General features: G+C 43.9%; 1 protein-coding gene across 3 annotated transcripts in view; it reads left to right on the top strand.

Moving 5' to 3' along the window:
• Positions 1-840: 840 nt before the first annotated feature.
• Positions 841-17,033, top strand: part of LOC144111369 (uncharacterized) — a 66,187-nt gene continuing 49,994 nt past the window's right edge. For all 3 annotated transcript variants that reach the window (XR_013310032.1, XR_013310031.1, XM_077644649.1), the window contains exon 1: positions 841-1,323. Coding sequence is in view for 1 of the 3 variants with exons in the window: in XM_077644649.1 (XP_077500775.1) it covers positions 1,042-1,323 (282 nt within the window). In the remaining 2 variants the exon portion in view is untranslated. The remainder of the gene's footprint in view (positions 1,324-17,033) is intronic.

The raw sequence follows: 17,033 nt of genomic DNA, 5'->3' as shown, positions 1-17,033 counted from the left end.
AAACGTAAGCGTCTACGAGAGATCGGCGAGCCAAAACCCGCAGACGACGCTTTTTCGCTGAGAACCGGCAGTGACGCCATCTGTTTTCGGCAGCGGAAAGCGTCATGACTAGGCCGCCGAGGCGAGCGTTGCAAGGAGCGCGGGCTCGCCTCTTTAAATCAGTTGTTTTGATATTTTCCCGCTCAATTAGCCGAAAATGTTGTAAGCGCTTCAGTTGAAGCAGACGCAAATGCCGAACGGCATATTCAAAGGGCCCGCACTCCTTGCAACGCTCGCCTCGGCGGCCTAGTCGTGACGCTTTTCGCTGCCGAAAACAGATGGCGCTACTGCTGGTTCTCAGCGAAAAAGCGTCGTCTGCGGGTTTTGGCTCGCCGATCTCTCGTAGACGCTTACGTTTTCGCATCATGTGCGCCTGAACTAAGTAAGTACCATTGTTAAACTTGCTACGATACAAAAGTTACCATAATACGCAAGCTCTGTGTGCAGTTTCACCGCAAACGAGCCAGCGGTTGAGGCGGGGAAATTTTTGAAAGTGTCAGCGATAAAAACGCACAATACTGTACATTATAGCTGCCCGCTTGTTATCGTCCAATTTTACTCTGAGCTGTGTCTGATAGAGATAACAAAAGTCATGTAAATAAATCTGCGGGGGAAATTAGTAAAAAGCGATTGGAGGATTGGTAGCACAAAAGCAGAGAGGAGACATAAGTTTTAAAGTGTAGGAAGGCGTTTTTTAAAGAAAATGGCGAATTTTATTAACAAATTACAGCAGAGCTAAACAAAAATAAAGGAAAAAAAAAACTGAACATAGTGGCAACAACCACTGCTCCGTTTCAAAGGAGACGCTCCTACCACCTTCCATCCGTCCATCCATCCGTCAGGGGCGCAGAATGCAACCAACTTGCCACCCTATCCGAATGCTTCCGAAGTCAGATTTGGAGCTTTGTCGGCTTTGTTTGCTTCAGTACTTCTGAGAAACGGCCGGAGTTGTTGGAAGCGGCGGTAATTTTTGTCGCAATCTTCGCCGCACGCACCATCAAAATGAATCGTCCTTGCTGTGTTGCCGGTTGCAAAGCGAGGTTCGGGCAAAGTAGTGATCGTCGACACTCATTTCCGAAAGATGAAGGCGATCGAGCTGCCTGGATTGAGCGCCTTGGACTCTCCCTGTCGGACAAGCGCAAGCACCTCCGCGTCTGTGGCCGGCACTTTACGCCCGATGATTACACGTACAACCCCGAGTTCATGAAGCAGTCAGGTTTGGCTTGGAAGAAGCTGAGGCTGAAACCCAAAGCCGTGCCGACGCTGTTTCTTCCAACCACAAAGGTACGCTTGCGATACGCACTCGCGATGAAGAAAAAAAAAAGGAGCGTAAAGCAGAGCACGCCACTTTTCGCATTTCTTACATTGCGATTGTACGCAGACTCCTGTTTTATTGAGTACTATATTGTTATACTGACTGCTGCAACGCTAAACGCGCACTGTGCGAAAGCTGCTTGTCATAGGTCGCTGTAGACGACGCGGATTTATAATTCTGATCAAATTAGGAAAGTACATCATCCAGCTTCTTGTAAACAGCGCAAAAGACGTGCACGCAGAAGAGACACACAGGACACATACAGCGCTCTGTATCCTGCGTGCCCCTTCTGCGTCCGCGTCTTTTGCACTGTTTAAAAGAAGTATGAACCACCAACTAGCCCACATGTCTACCCTTGTACAGTACATCATCCAAATTTGGCACTGAAAAAGCTAGACTGTCGTATGCCATCTCTGCGTAAGATTGCAGCTCGAATAAGCGAGCGGTTTAACCGAGAGAAGAATTTTACAGTGCGCGTTAAGCTCTAGTTCACTCTAGTCAAGCGCTGGAACAGTCTATTGGCTATTTTCACGAACTATAGGCGGCGTCACAGTCGAGCCAAGATTGCAACCATAAAAAGGACTCCGTTTGTGGTTGGTTTGGGCTAACAAGTTTTCTTGATGGCACAGTTGAGCCAGATTTTTTTTTTTTTTTTACTGAAGGTGAGTGCCTAGATTTAGGTAAACACTTTGTATTAGTTGGTGTAAGACACAGAACCGATGACAAACTGAGTATCGTTGCCTGTGTCTTCAAAGGTCTGCCATGCAATCTGAACTGCACATGACCGTTGCCCCCCTTCAGGACATTTTCGGCAATGTCAAGATTGCCAGCACACAGTGTTCCCAGACAAAGGGAGCTAAAAAAATGCAAGCACATCTCGTGTTTGCTACTGTATTGGTTAGGTAAGCAGGTCTTTACGAAATCATTGCATAACACTGAAAGAAAATGGTTCGCGATGGTTTCACTTTTGACTGCTTGGATTTCAATTCTGCAAGCTTATCTTCACATGCATTCGCGTGTGGCCATCACTTCAAACGTTAAAGCAACGTCCTTGTGTATAGATTCGTGCAAAGACTTGTTCAGAGAGCTGGAGCAGTATGCTTTGGAACAAATCATAGTGCACAAGTGCTGTGTTAAGGGCAGTGTGCTCGTTCATTGCTTTTATTTCTATGCAGCTTGACTTCAGCATGAGCACTGGTCATGAAACGCAGTGCCTGCTGTAAATTTTCTCGGCATTTACTCTGCAGAGGACCGTTCGAGCTCTTCGATACAAGCCTGCTTACGTTTGTATGTTGCGGTGTGAACTCGAGATACCATTGAGTTGAGGCGCGCGTGTCTTTTCGCTTTCAGGTTTTATTTTGATCACCGTGAAACAAAAATGTTTGGAACAAACAATCACCAATACATATAAAATGCAGAGAGAAAAAAATAAAATGTCGGCGCTTTAACTTCAGCTTGGATTACGACGAGGTACAATTTTGCGAGTTTTACGGTTGCATTGCGGCAAAAATTACAACGACCAGTCACAGTTAACACCCTAGTCGTTCAATTAAAGCCAAAGAAAGCTATAATGACACCGAGTCCTTACCTGGAAGAAAGTAGTCTTCCTGAAACTGCAGCGAACACGTGACTATCGACACTGGGATTGGCTTGCACTTTCTGCTTCCAAAGCTGTCTTCTGTTCGGGCTGCTGGTGGCATTTAAGCAATGCAACAATGCCTCCCGGCTTGTCCATCTCGTTGACATACAAAAAGGCGCGCAACAGTGCTGCCGAGCATTCCTTTTGCTGTGACATTCCGGGGATGGCGTCAGAAGGCGCTTGATATGCAGCACCAGCAGCATGCAGCGTGAATCTGTTTGACTAGTTCTCTGTAGATGAGATCGTGGCACGGTCTCAGTGTCGTCTGTCATGAAAACCACCAATATTTTTGCACGAGAACTGCGGCAAAAACGTCTGAATGCGCTGCGAGAGGGAAAGCACTGAAACGAGGAGGAAAGGACGTTGCCTGGTTGGCTGAGTGATTCTCGCGGCTGGCTGTTACCAGCAGTGGGCAGCATCCCCCACGCTGCCTGTCGCTGCCGCGCCGCGCAAGTCGTGCAAGGGGCAGGGCGCGTGTGTTTGATGGGCGCCGCGGCTGCTGCGGCCACACCGGGCACGCATGTTTGCTAAAGTGGATATGCTCGTACGCCCGCATGAGGCTATCAAATGCGATATTCTTGTGGATGTATTCATACCGAGTTGCTGAGATAGTAAGCGCGAACACTGGTTTTGGATATTTTTCCGATAGATGGCTCTTGAGTGTATCTGTTCCATTTTGATTTTTATAATGCTGCAGATATGGCGTTCAAAGGCAGATAATGGTAATGCTTATGCTCTGTTATCTGGCTTTTTGTAGTGTGCCAGATGGCAGTCAGTGGGAGTGCATACAAATGCCTTTGTAAAGAGAAATGATGGACATATTTTTCTTATAAGGTAAGCTGTAATAGTGATGAGAACAACAGCACTGAAGGGGCCGCCAAAAAAACTTTCAGCACGCAATACACGGCACTATAGGTATACAGCACCATTCTTTTGTATAGTTCACAAGCGCAATCCTTAGAATGGTAGTTAGTATTGCAGCAGACAGCAGCAGATACACAGCCCAGTACAAGTGCTGACTAGAGTTAAAACTTTTCACTGAAACACACACACACATATGGAAGACAGCATTACTTTATCCATGTCGACTGAACATGATCATCATTTGTCAAGAACAATCTTGCATATTGCACACATTTGCAAAAATCCATTTTTTTGAGGAAGAGATTGCTAACAGTTTTATGTAATAATAGTAACAATACTTCATTGCTCCACAGTAATAATACGTCTATTTGTTGAGTCAGCCCAAACTGCAATTTCTTGTAATGGTGTGTACCCAGCAGTCAGTACAAAAGAGTTGCAATAGAAATCAGTTAAGCAATGCAAAATGAATGAAGCATGGTCATTGGTGTTGTTACCTAGAATGCCTTCAGTGAACTATTCAGGTGCACAGACAATCTATTTGTTAGAAAAGGCAAAAATTTTGTAGACAGAATTTGGAACAAGAAAAGGAAAACAAAACACCTTTTGATGGAAAGATTTGGGATGTCTTAATGAGTGTGCAGGTATGTGACGTGTTAAGTTTTCTTGACCTATAAATGTGCAGTTACCACTGCATTATCTGTTAAAGTTTCTGGTTGTTCGCTAAGACAGAAGACCGGGCTTCTTGGTAATTCATCTTTTATGGAAGAGGGCAGAAAAAAACATGATGCCAAGTGTTTGAAACAGGTCATTTCTCAGCAATGTGCAAGAAGCAAGGAAGTTGCTAAATTTGGCATGCTTTCACATTGTTAGCCTGTGCATTTGTGGCATACCTTTTCCATTACTGTCCATGCAGCCTTCAGAGAACTGCACTTTGTGCTACTGGTACCGTATAGACAAATTATCCATGTAAATCAGAAAATCTGCGGTCATTCCACAGTCACTATAGTATTTGGCTGCTCCTCTTCCTCAACCTCGCAGGGGGCCGCAGGGGGATGATGGTGAACAGTGCATCACCACGGACCCGAGCACCCGCGCTTCGCCGTGCGTGGCATCGCCGTGTCCGGGGAAAAGGGGATCCTGGTGGTTGAGCCGATGCCGAGTGTTTGGACCTTTAAGGCCCCTTGGCGGAGGCAACACACCACTTTGGCCCCAGCTTCCTGTAGACGGCACCTCCGGCCTGACCCGACCGGGGGAAATCGGCAGTCGCCTTTTTTCTATCCTCCTCCCCATCTTTTGCTTTTGTATTTTCTTTCTCACAACTATCCTGTCTCCTACTCACTTCCTGGTTTTTCCTTACTTTCCTGGCGGCGAGTGTTAACCTTGTGTGACCAACTACCCTGAGTTGCATCATATTTTGTTATAGTTAGGGTGTACAGCTGGCGTGGGCAGGACTTGCATGCAAGTTCCTGTCCCGTCGCCAAGTTAGGCTCCATGGTGGGTGGCTGGCATCGTAGCTGAAAAACACGCTTATTCTATGGCTAACGTTCTCTTAGCAGCTGATCGCCCTCACAAGAAAGGATGAACCGAGGTAACCGAGAATTTCATGAAAAAAAAAAGTTTCCCTAAGTTTCAGGTGATTCATAGTGAGCAAAGAATAATCTCCCCATTCAATGTGAAAAAATATTTGACGGGTGCTTTGGGCTTTGGCTACAAGGTTAAAAAAATGGCCAGTGGAGACCTCTTACTGGAACTCCAAGATAGCGTCTAACATTCAAAACTTTCCAATATTGTGTCCATGGGTGGATACCCCTGTAACCATATATGCCCACCGATCCCTCAATACAGTCCGTGGTGTAATTTCAGAGAATGATTTTCTCCACCTCACTGAACAAGAAACCAAAGAAGGGCTTGCTGAACAAAATGTCGTTGATGTCCACTGGATAAAAATAAGAAAAGAGGGCAGAGAAATCCCAACAAAGCACATAGTCTTGACATTTGCACATAGTACTCTCCCAGACTCAATTGAAGTCTGTTATCTAAAAATAAATGTGAGACCCTACAATCCTAACCCTCGACGATGCTTTAACTGCCTAAGGTTTGGCCACGGTTCAGTGAGTTGCCGCGGTCGTAAAACTTGCGCAAAATGTAATTCAAAAGATCACTCTTCTGATGACTGCGACGGCGCCCCACGCAGCGCAAACTGTGAGGGAGACCATGCTGCATACTCCAGAGCATGTCCGTCCCGGAAGAAAGAAAAAGCAATAATCACAGTCAAAACTACTGAAAACATTTCTTTCAAAGAAGCAAGAAGGCGATGCACACAAACAAGCACATTCTCCTTCACAGCAAAAATAAACTTCGCGGATGTGGTGTGTGGGCGCGGCGCACCACAACAGGCTTCGGCACCTGCCGAGGCCACTCGCAGTGAACCTGTGGCGGGGCCATCCGCGCCCCCAGGTGGAGTAGGTAACACTACCCCACCAACCCAAAAAGAGGCCTCGCAGACCCCTGTGTCCGTGGCCTCCAAAACCTCCTCCCACAGGTCGAGGTCCAACTCTAACGTCCACGTGCCCTCTGCACAGTTGTCCTCGCCTCTGCAGAGGCGATGGACACAACCCAGGGCAGCCCCATGCCATCCACGTCGGGGGTCGGCGGAGCTCTCTGGATCGGTCAAAAAAAGACAGGTCCCGAATCAAGGGGCGATAAATAACGTGATCTAGTTTCTAATTACATAGGAAAACAAAATTAAGATGGCTTTCATAATGCAGTGGAACTGTAGAGAACTTATGAATAACTACAGTGACATAAAAGAATCCCTAGGAGCACATGCTCCTGTTGCGTTATGTCTACAAGAGACAAATTTAGGGCCTCAAAACAATAATTTTCTTCAGAATTATACTGTTTTCCGCCGCGACCGAGAACAGGCAAGCAGGATGTCAGGAGGTGTGGCAATTATAGTAAAAAACTGTGTCCTGGCTAGTGAGCTTAAACTAAAAACAAGACTTGAGGCTGTAGCAGCCACTCTGCTTGCACATAAAACCATTACAGTGTGCTCTGTATATATTGAGTCACAGCTGAAAATAACACTCCTTGACTTAGAGGGTCTTTTAAAGCAGCTACCAGAGCCATACCTGGTAGTTGGCGACTTTAATGCACATTCTCGTTTTTGGGGAAGTGAGAAAACTGACGGTAGAGGGCAGCTCATCGAGGATTTTATTCTATCCACTAATGCCTGTTTGCTGCACTCAGGTAAACACACATACTGTTCCCCATCCTCGGGGGAGAATGAGTGTTTTAGATTTGTTTTTTAGTTCGCCGTCTGTTTTTAGCGACTTTAACTGGAGTGTTTTAGACAATCCATATGGAAGCGATCATCTCCCTGTTTAATAGGTCTGTCATCCTCGCCAACAGTTATTCCAACAAAACCGCAGTGTTGGAAACTACATTTAGGTGATTGGGCATTGTTAAAAAAAAACCCAGTTTACAGGATATAATTTTAGAAAACCACAGCATAGATGAGATAAATGAAATGTTCACAACATGCATTCTTTCTGCTGCACATGTATCAATTCCAAAATCCACAGGAGTGGTGTGCCAGAACCACAAAGTTTAGTACACATGAGAATGTAAGGAGGCAAAAAAACTGCAGAATAAAGCTTGGGGAGTCTTTCGCAGATACCCAACTCGTGAGAACCTTACTTTTTTCAAAAAGGCGAGAGCACATGCAAGGGGTATCCGGCGCAAGGCCGAGAAAACATCATGACAAACTTATGTCTCTTCTATAAACAGCTCAACCACATAAAAAACAATGTGAGAGCAAGTTCGAAAATTAAATGGCCGCTGCTCACCTTTCACAATTCCTCTTTTCACAGCACCTGGTACACAAACGAGTTTAGGGGAACAGGCAGACAAACATATTGGGGGAGCTCTTTGCTGTAGATTCCGGTTCATCACACTATACGCAGTCATTTCTAAAATACAGAAATATAGCCGAAAAACAAAGGCTCCCAACAAATGGAGGTGCTAATGAAAAATACAGTGTTCTTATTACACTCCAAGAAATCAACACTGTACTGTCTGCCAGTAAGAAAACTGCTCCAGGACCCGACCAAATACACTATGAAATGCTTGCCCATCTTTCCAAGCCTGCTGTAGAGGCACTTTTAAGATTCTTTAACAAAGTATGGGTTTCGGGGAAAATACCTGAAGCTTGGAAAAAAGCTAATATTGTACTGTTCCTTCAACCTGAAAAACCCCAAACCTCTCCTAGCAGTTATAGATCCATAGCACTGACTATTTGCCTCGCAATATCCTTTGAAAGTGTCCTTAATATAAGATTCAACGTTTGTCCTTCAATCCTGTGAACTTCTTGATGCCCATCAGTGTGGTTTTATAAAGTTATGCTGCACAACAGATTACCTAGTCCGTCTTGAAAATACTGTTCGAGAAGCTTTCGTTTGTAAGCAACACTGTCTCGCTGTATTTTTCGATTTAGAAAGGGCATACGATACGGTCTGGCGGTTCGGGATTCTTCGAGACCTTGCCGAGCTTGGCATCCGAGGAAGAATGTTGAACTGCCTAAAAGACTTCTTACCTAACCTTTCATTTCATGTCCTCCTGGGTGCAACCCTTTCGAGGAATTTCATTCAGGAAAACGGAGTACTTCAGAGGTGTATTTTAAGCACAACTCTCTTTGTTGTAAAAACAAACTCTCTTACGAAAATAATCCCAAGGTCTCTTATGTACAATAAATAAACTGCCAACATGGGCAGACAGAAATGGTTTCCGGTTTTGCCCACAGAAATCGGTTGCAATTTTATTCTCACTCAGACGAGACATACATATACAGATCCCACCCTACACCTGAACGAAATAGAGTTACCAGTGAAAAATGAGCATAAATTTCTTGGTATAGCGTTTGACAGAAAGCTCACTTTCCCACCTCGCATAAATGCGTTGAAAAAGAAAGCTTCTCGATCCCTAAACATACTCAAAGTGCTGTCGAGAAAACACTGGGGAGCCGATAGGACATGTCTCTTACAAATTTACCGTTATGTAGCACGCTCCACCCTGGATTACGGAGGTATAGTGTATGGGTCAGCGAGGCCATCGTACCTTAAACGGCTAGGTCCTGTACATAATTTAGGCTTGCGTCTTTCCACTGGTGCATACAGGACGTCGCCCATAGACAGTCTGTATGTAGAAGCGAACGAACCATCACTTACAGACAGAAGAAAGATGCTCATGTGTTCCTACATTCTAAAAATCTGTTCACTACCTGAACACAGCTGTCGCCAAATAGTCCACAAAGTGCCCATCCAGAATACTGTTTAACAACAAACTGTAAAGTACCAGGCCACTAGTCTTGCGTTTTGAAGAGATGTGGCAAAATCTCGGTGTACTGGACATTGCCTGGCAAAAAAAAAAAAAAAACTCCACCACAGCATATATTACAATAATATTTTGCACTCCAGGAAAAATACAGTACTTGCACAGCTTTTTATACAGATGGCTCAAAAACAGATTTTTACGTTGGAAGTGCAGTCGTTCAAGGGAATTCCAATCATATAGTGAGACTACCACAGTGTGCCTCAATCTTCAGTGCCGAATGTTACGTTGTGCCTGTAGCCATTGAACAAATAGTAAAAGAGAACCTCACAAATAGTATTATTCACAGAGACTCCCTAAGTTTACTTGCAGCTCTCCACTCTAGAAATGCAGTCATTCCTATACTTGGTGATATCATACACAACATAGTAATAGCCACTGCTAAAGGACAAAACCTAAAGCTCTGCTGGGTACCAAGTCATATCGGAATTAGAGGCAACGAGAGAGCAGACTTCTGCGCTGCTCAAGCACGTGACAAGCAAATCAAGAAAGTAAATATTCCATTAAAAGATTGCATTAACTTAATACATCGTAGCATAAGACAGAAATGGCAGTCTGCATGGGACATCGAATTAAAAAACAAACAAACTACACAATGTAAAACCAGCTATAAGTGAATGGAAGCCCTGCACCCACCAGGAACGTTTTAAGGAAGGGATTATCTGCCGTCTTCATATAGGACACACGTACCTCACAATTTCCTGCTGACAAAACAAGATCAACCTGTTTGCGAAAGTTACGATTAACCACATCTTAATTTCTTGTGCGAAACTGGAAAAACTAAGGAAAAAGTACTTTACTCAGTTTTATAACAAATACATTCTTTTTCATCCCACACTGCTTTTAGGAGATGATGCAATTGTTGATATATCATGTGTTTTTAGCTTTCTTAACGAAACGGTATTTCTTAAGAGACACTAAACTTTTCACCCACTGGTTTGTTTGAATTTTAGTACACCTCAGCCACTTTCTCATGCCTGAGAAGAAGGCTGAGGCTATTATTTTGATTGGTTGGGAGCCTCAATATCCTTGCGCAGCCAAGGAAAGCTACTGAGGTTACCCAGCCCTCTTTAAAGCTTTTACTAGTAGCCATTTCTAAAATTTGTGTGTGTTCACTGGGTAGTATTAATGTTTGAGGGCCTCTACGCTAGGGATGATTCTTACATTTCTATAATATTCAACAAAAGACTTTTCCTATACCTTGTTCTTGGCACATGATGGCCTCATTTGCCTATGTGCCATAAAACCCAACACAACACAATGCTCCTCTTCCTTAGATGCATAGTCCTCTTCCCATGAGCACATCAATTCTCAATATAGCCCCTAGCAACAGGACTACACATCAACCACTTCTGCATTAAAAGAATAAGAGCACCTGCTTTACTTCACCCACCCTATGCACAGACCTTGTGTCTATAGGCTTCTGTCTGCTTACCCAGGATAAAGGAAAATATGAAGGGTACGAACTTTTCATCTCATGAATAGGTCACCTATGCAGTGTGCACTTGTGCAGTGTGTAGTCGACAGATGCGCTAGTAACAGTGTAACAGTGTTACTGCCACTAGTGGAGACTGTCGAAAAGTTGGGACTAAATTCATTGCAAACTTACTTTTGAATGTAACTTCCTTCAATTTCATCAATTAATAAGTTGCAAGGCAAGAAGCGAAATTTATTGATTACACCTTGTATTATCAACACTGGTCTTTAATTCAGTTTAAAATATTGCAGGTTAAAAGGTGTCTGTTTGCACAAATGACCAGTGGCTGATAAGGTCATAACAAACGTCTTTGTTCTGTCATGACCCACGAAAGACCAACCTTTTCCATGGGCACAGTGAAGAACATGATGGGCTTCTGTGCTTTCTGTGTTGCCAGACAGCATCAGTTATTGCCAGCATGTGCACTACATCCAGGGTCTACATAACCAATAGCGGGTTCTGACTATTCCACAGACAGCTTCCGCAGATATACACCTGTACCTTTTCACTTTGAGATAAAGACCCAGGAGCAATTTCACTTCTTTAAAAATGAAACTGTCGAGAATCACCCCATTCAAGTTTCACTTCACTTGAATAACGCGACAGCCAGCAAGCTGTAGTGTCCTTCTTTCAGGAATAGATTTGAATAAAATAGAAGCTTTATTGTCCACAATTTTACATATGGATTTTCTGCCGCACCTAAGCACCTCGGTAGTATTGAAAGCTTTAGTCATGTCTAGGAACAACGTTAGTGTTATTTCATTGCTGTCTACAGCTGCACGAACGAAATCATTGAAATCTTCTAATAATGTTGTAGTACTGCGATGTTCTCAAAATCCATTCTCAGTATTACCTAATAGTGAGTGTTTATCACAGAAACTGATCATAATCCCATGCAGACATTTTTTTATTATATGTGTTATTACAAGAAGAATGGCTGTTGGTGTATAGTTATTTAGCTGATTTTTTCCTTTTTATGCACAGGTAGAACAATTAAAATTTTCAGTTCTTCAGGCATTTTGGCTATAGCCAATACACAATTTACAATACGTAACAGCAAGTTAGTAAGCTTGTTGATATTAAGGATCAGGCCACGAGGTCTTATTTCATCGTATCCAGCTGGTTTATTGAGCCACCACGGTAGCTCAGTGGTTATGGCGCTCGGCTGCTGACCCGAAAAACGCGGGTTCGATCCCGGCCGAAGCGGTCGATTTTCGACGAAGGCGAAATTCTGGAGGCTCGTGCTGTGCGATGTCAGTGCACGTAAAAGAACCCCAGGTGGTCGAAATTTCCGGAGCCCTTCACTACGGCATCTCTCATAGTCCGAGTTGCTTTGGGACGTTAAACACCCATAAACCAAACCAAACCAGCTGGTTTGTTGAAGGGGATCGAGTGTATAATATCAAACAAATCAAAGCGAGTCATTTCGGGTAAGCATGCAGAGTATATATTACTTTCTCCTTTGAGCTCATTCTTATTTTCAAGGCGCATTTTCTGTCTTAGCAATGCAGGTTCAGTTAAAAAGTAATTGTTAAAATTTTCACAAACTTCAATTGTGCCATATGAGTCACCAAACGCTTTTTGGAGCATTTTATCTACATTGTGGTCTGTACTATGCCCCATTAATTGATCCAAACATGACCAGGTCCTTTTGGCATTCCCTTCTGCCTGGGCTAACTCTTTCGTAAAACAGCTTTTCTTTGTTCATCTAAGCTTTGCTGTAACCTGGCTGTGTAGGGCGCGAAACTCTTTCTTAAGAGTATCATTGTCAGGTTTATTTTTACATCTTTTCCAAGCATTTTCTTTAAAAAAGTAAAGCTCTAAAATCCCTTTGGTAATCAGTTTATTTTCATCTTTGTTTTATTTTCACTCGTTTTCTTGAGTTTTTATATATTTCATTAATTTTGTTTACAACCATGTGATATAGTTCTGTATGATCATCGGCTAACAGTGAATCCCAGTTACAACTCTGAATCATATCACCAACCTTTTGTCAACAATTTCGATTACGTGCATATCCGTACCAGCATCTGCACCTACGCCGTCGCCTAGGGCACTAGGGCGGTATAGTAATGATCCACTAATTTTTTACTCAAAATATCAAATAATGATGTTAAAATATTACTTTTTAACACAATATGATCAATGCATGATCTGGTAAGTTTTTCCTCCATCTATTCTTTGCGAATAACACCAGTGATTACGTGTTCTTAATTAGTGGCTAAAGTATCCAAGTAGTCATTTACTTCGACTTTCTTCAAGCACAGAGTATCTATGCTGAAATCACCCGCTAGTACTAAATTGTCCCTATGGTCAAGTTTTCCCAGAAGCTTCTCAAACTCACAAGAACTCACCTATTGGTCCGCTAGGTGGATGGTAAATTGCACAGATGACAAAAGTGTGTTCATCAGACGTTATATTTACAATTACTGTTTCCATGGGTTGTGTAGGTATAACGATGCATTCAGTAATCCATTCATTTCTAACGTACAGCAGAATGCCGCCTCCTCGACCAGTTTCACAGCAAAAGTGATATGACTGATAACCTGGCAACTCATGTTTCACATGTGGGTTCATGCACATTTATTTTTGTCAATGCTAGTACATCTGTTTGCTCTTGCTTCTTTGATAACTGTAAAAGAAATTCATTCCAATGCTTGCAAATACTTCTTATATTGACATGAAGTAAAACAATGCATTTCTTATACCGTTCTTTGAACGCAAACTGCTTTGCATACACATGCCATCCGTATGGGTCTGTAAAATTTGGGCACCCATTATAGTTCTAAGTCATCTATTGACTGAATTCGAATGACTTTGTCTCCCTCTTTCTTTCTCATGAAGACCTTGCCATTTCTTGTCCACGTGAATTTGAAATCTCTTTCACGTGCTTTTGATTTTTCAGCGCACAACTGCCGAACATGACGAGTCAGGTTGTCATTGATGTAAATGTCTTCCGATTTCAATTCATCTCTCTTTGCGGCCCATGAATTGCGAACATTTCAATCATTGAAGCGGACCAAGGTTACTAGAATATTTCCTTCTTTAGCTTTTAGCCTGTGAGCAGCTTCGACACTCTTGGAATATGGTGTGGGCAAACCAAGCTTTTGTGAAAAGGATGCCAAAACACTGAAGATATCTTCATTTTCTTTGAAAGGGATGCCGTGTATTTCACTGTTCTTGCGCCATGAATGCTGTTCAACATCATTTACAGCTATCTCTAGTTGTTTCGTCTCATGGTCACTTTTATCCAGTTGTTCGTGAAGTTCGCACATGTGTTTATGAAGCTCTGCAATGTTTTTTCATTTTCCAGTTTTTTTTCCATGATGTCACCATACTGCCCTGATAAAAATTTCATCGATTCTTCTATGCTGGCAACTGTTACAGCTTGCTCTTGTACTGTTTCTAAGATATCGTCTTTTCTTGAACTGTGAATGCTCATTTTCTGCTCTATCGTTTCCATCCTGTTGAGCATATCAGCAAGTTGCTGAAATGTCTCTGTTCCCTGTTGCACAAGGAGTTGAATATTGTCAGCTTCTGTCTGACTGGCCTGTTCTCTGGTTCGGTTAAAAATAGTCCTCTATACTGTTATTGTCAGGCAGAAGACTCTATGGTACGGTTACTGTGTCAGTAAGGGTGAAGAAAAGGTACAAAATTCTTAGTACACTGAAGCTAGTATTTAGAGAATAAACAATATTGGAACATTTGCATCTCACAGCATTGTTGATTTATATTGTGCCCCATCTTTGTTGTCAATTTAAAGCGCAGCGAAAAGTACAACAGCACGAAATGTGGACCGCATATAAACAAGGCAGCCTTTTCGCTACCTGTTGCAAGTTTATTCTCGGTGACTCGTGAATACAGGACTTCAAAAAATATTTGCTATCACATGAGGACGGCACCAGAGTCAAAATGGTTAAATAGCTGTGATACTCTCCATGCTTTCTTGCATATTCTGCAACCTGTGGGTACAAAATATAAATCAGTCTTTTTGTGGTGGGAAAGCTCCATAGGAAAAGCAACATGCCATATCTTTTTTTTTTTCTAGTGCTGCACTGAAGCCAGAAGGACCCTTTATACTATCCTGGGCAGAATTTTTGCAAATAATATCCTGACTTTGGGTGTAGGCAGCTTAGTGAGGTGAGGTTGAAAGGGCTCCCTGCATTATTTTGGAATGTCTGTTGGGTTCGTTGGTAGCCAATGGTTGTGATGGGGCACCACCAAGAGTGTTGCTGGCTGGTGTTGATGGAGAGTTCTGGGGCTCTTCAATACCATTCTAAGGAGTTTGGCAAGGGCTGTAATCACCCTTTTCTTGGTAGGACACCTCTCCTGTTGGCTGCTTGACTTGGGACACCTGATGATCTATAGCATAAAACCATCGGTGCAGCATGCCCACAGCTGCTTCTCTTGATAGTTCATGTGATCTAGACCTTGTCAAATACACACAGAGCGTATGACGCATGAGTCGTATGCACTACAGAGTTGTCCTCAGTATGATATTGTCATGCATCCAGAAACTGCATGCTTCCCTGCACTCTACCTGTCTCTCAGTCTGTTAGCGTGCCAACTGAACTTTAAAGGGACACTGAGGAGAACTCTATCAAATTTTTTTTGTTAGCAAACTCTAATAGTTCGGCATTCCATGGCTTTGTTGCCGCTTGTCCGGGAGCGAAAGATGCATTTATTTCAAGGAAATTTGGATTCGAAGTTGAAAAATTTTTTCCCGCGGCTCCGATTCAAACTCGAGAACTCTTATGACTTCATAGGACGAAGTGACGTGAAACATGATGTAAACGCAGACTCTGTGATTTCTGGTGGCTAGCGGTACGGTCTAGCAGCTGCCGAAATGAAAGCTACCGCTGCCGCACGTTGAAGGCATCTATCGGGGGACGCTACCGTTGCTTCGTTTACGTTTGCACCGGCGCCTTGCCAGCGTTATCATGGACGCCGTTCCCGAACCCGACGACGTAGTTCTCGCAAAAACTCCGGCCTGCATTTCAGCGACTTGAGCCCCAGAGAGTGTGCGATGCTTTTGAGGGAGCACGGTTAGGTTAGGCGCCAGCGGGTCATTTCCCCCTTCCGCCGTGAGCAGCCGTAGCAAACTAAATATCATAACCTCATTGCGGGGAGTTGCGAGGGGACAGGACAATGTCGGCGCGTTGCGCCGTTTGGAGGCTGGCCGGGGCTTTGGGGCCATCAGACTGTGATTCCTTGAACGGCGCGGTTGCACGGTGCAGCAGGCGGCGTCGAGGTCTCCCACGGTTGCAAGGGCAAAGTTATTTAGTTATTTTTTTTTGCCACAAAAAACGTATGGCTGCTCAAGGGCAGTCGCGTTTAAAGTTGGCGGCTTGAAACTAAAGCCGGCGCACGACGTTTCAACGGCTTTGCTAGATTTAACGGGTCCACTGGATCGAGTTCTCTCGCCCACTTGCATGTACCTTAAGATATGTACTGTGAATGGATTAAATTAGCCGAGAGCTTGAAAAGAGCAGCCCCGCCCAACTGCCGAAGCTATTGAATTACGTCACACCGCGCACCTCGCCGCGGAGCCGAATCAGTCTGGCCGGGCTGGCCGCGGCTTGTGCATTCGATGCGAAATAGAGACATCCTCCAAGTCCCCGCCAGTGCGGTCAGAGTGCGCCGAAGCCGCCGAACGCGTCGGCGGTCAAGCGCAGTTGGAGTATAGAGGGTCTCGCTTTGGCCGACGTGACGTCGCCGTGCAGCGTGCATGCGTTAGCCGGATTATAAACGCGCCTTAACAGAGCCGGCGCTTAACCGCTAACCAATGTATTCGGTGGCAGAATCTATGGGAGCCACTGAAACCCCCCGCCTATTCACTGCATAAAAAACGAAAATCCTGTGACGAGGCTCGGCATCGAACCAGGGCCTTTGGCGTTTGAGGCGGAGATGCTACCACTCCGCCACGGCGGCTCAAGGTGTGATCATCAATAAAGGCGCATCTACTGAATGCACTCTTCCGATGCAGAAATCAGTGCGCTTTCGGTACGTATATCCTGGCCTAACAGAGCTAGGCCATCAGCAATTTTTCTTAACTGCCTTGTACCTTGTCTCTCTATTCCACAATAGATTATATTCACATTATTAATCAGGTGATAGAGAAATGCGCAGAATATAACCAATCTCTATATATAGCTTTCATTGATTACGAGAAAGCATTCGACTCAGTGGAAACCTTAGCAGTCATACAGGCATTGTGTAATCAGGGGGTAGAAGAGCCTTATGTCAAAATACTGGAAGATATATATAGCAACTGCACAGCTACTATAGTCCTCCATAAAGTCAGCAATAAA

Source organism: Amblyomma americanum, chromosome 11 (assembly GCF_052857255.1).
Source record: "Amblyomma americanum isolate KBUSLIRL-KWMA chromosome 11, ASM5285725v1, whole genome shotgun sequence".
Classification (NCBI taxonomy): Eukaryota; Metazoa; Arthropoda; class Arachnida; order Ixodida; family Ixodidae; genus Amblyomma; species Amblyomma americanum.
Note: the sequence above shows the minus strand (reverse complement) of the source record. Positions and strands in the feature narration are given on the sequence as shown.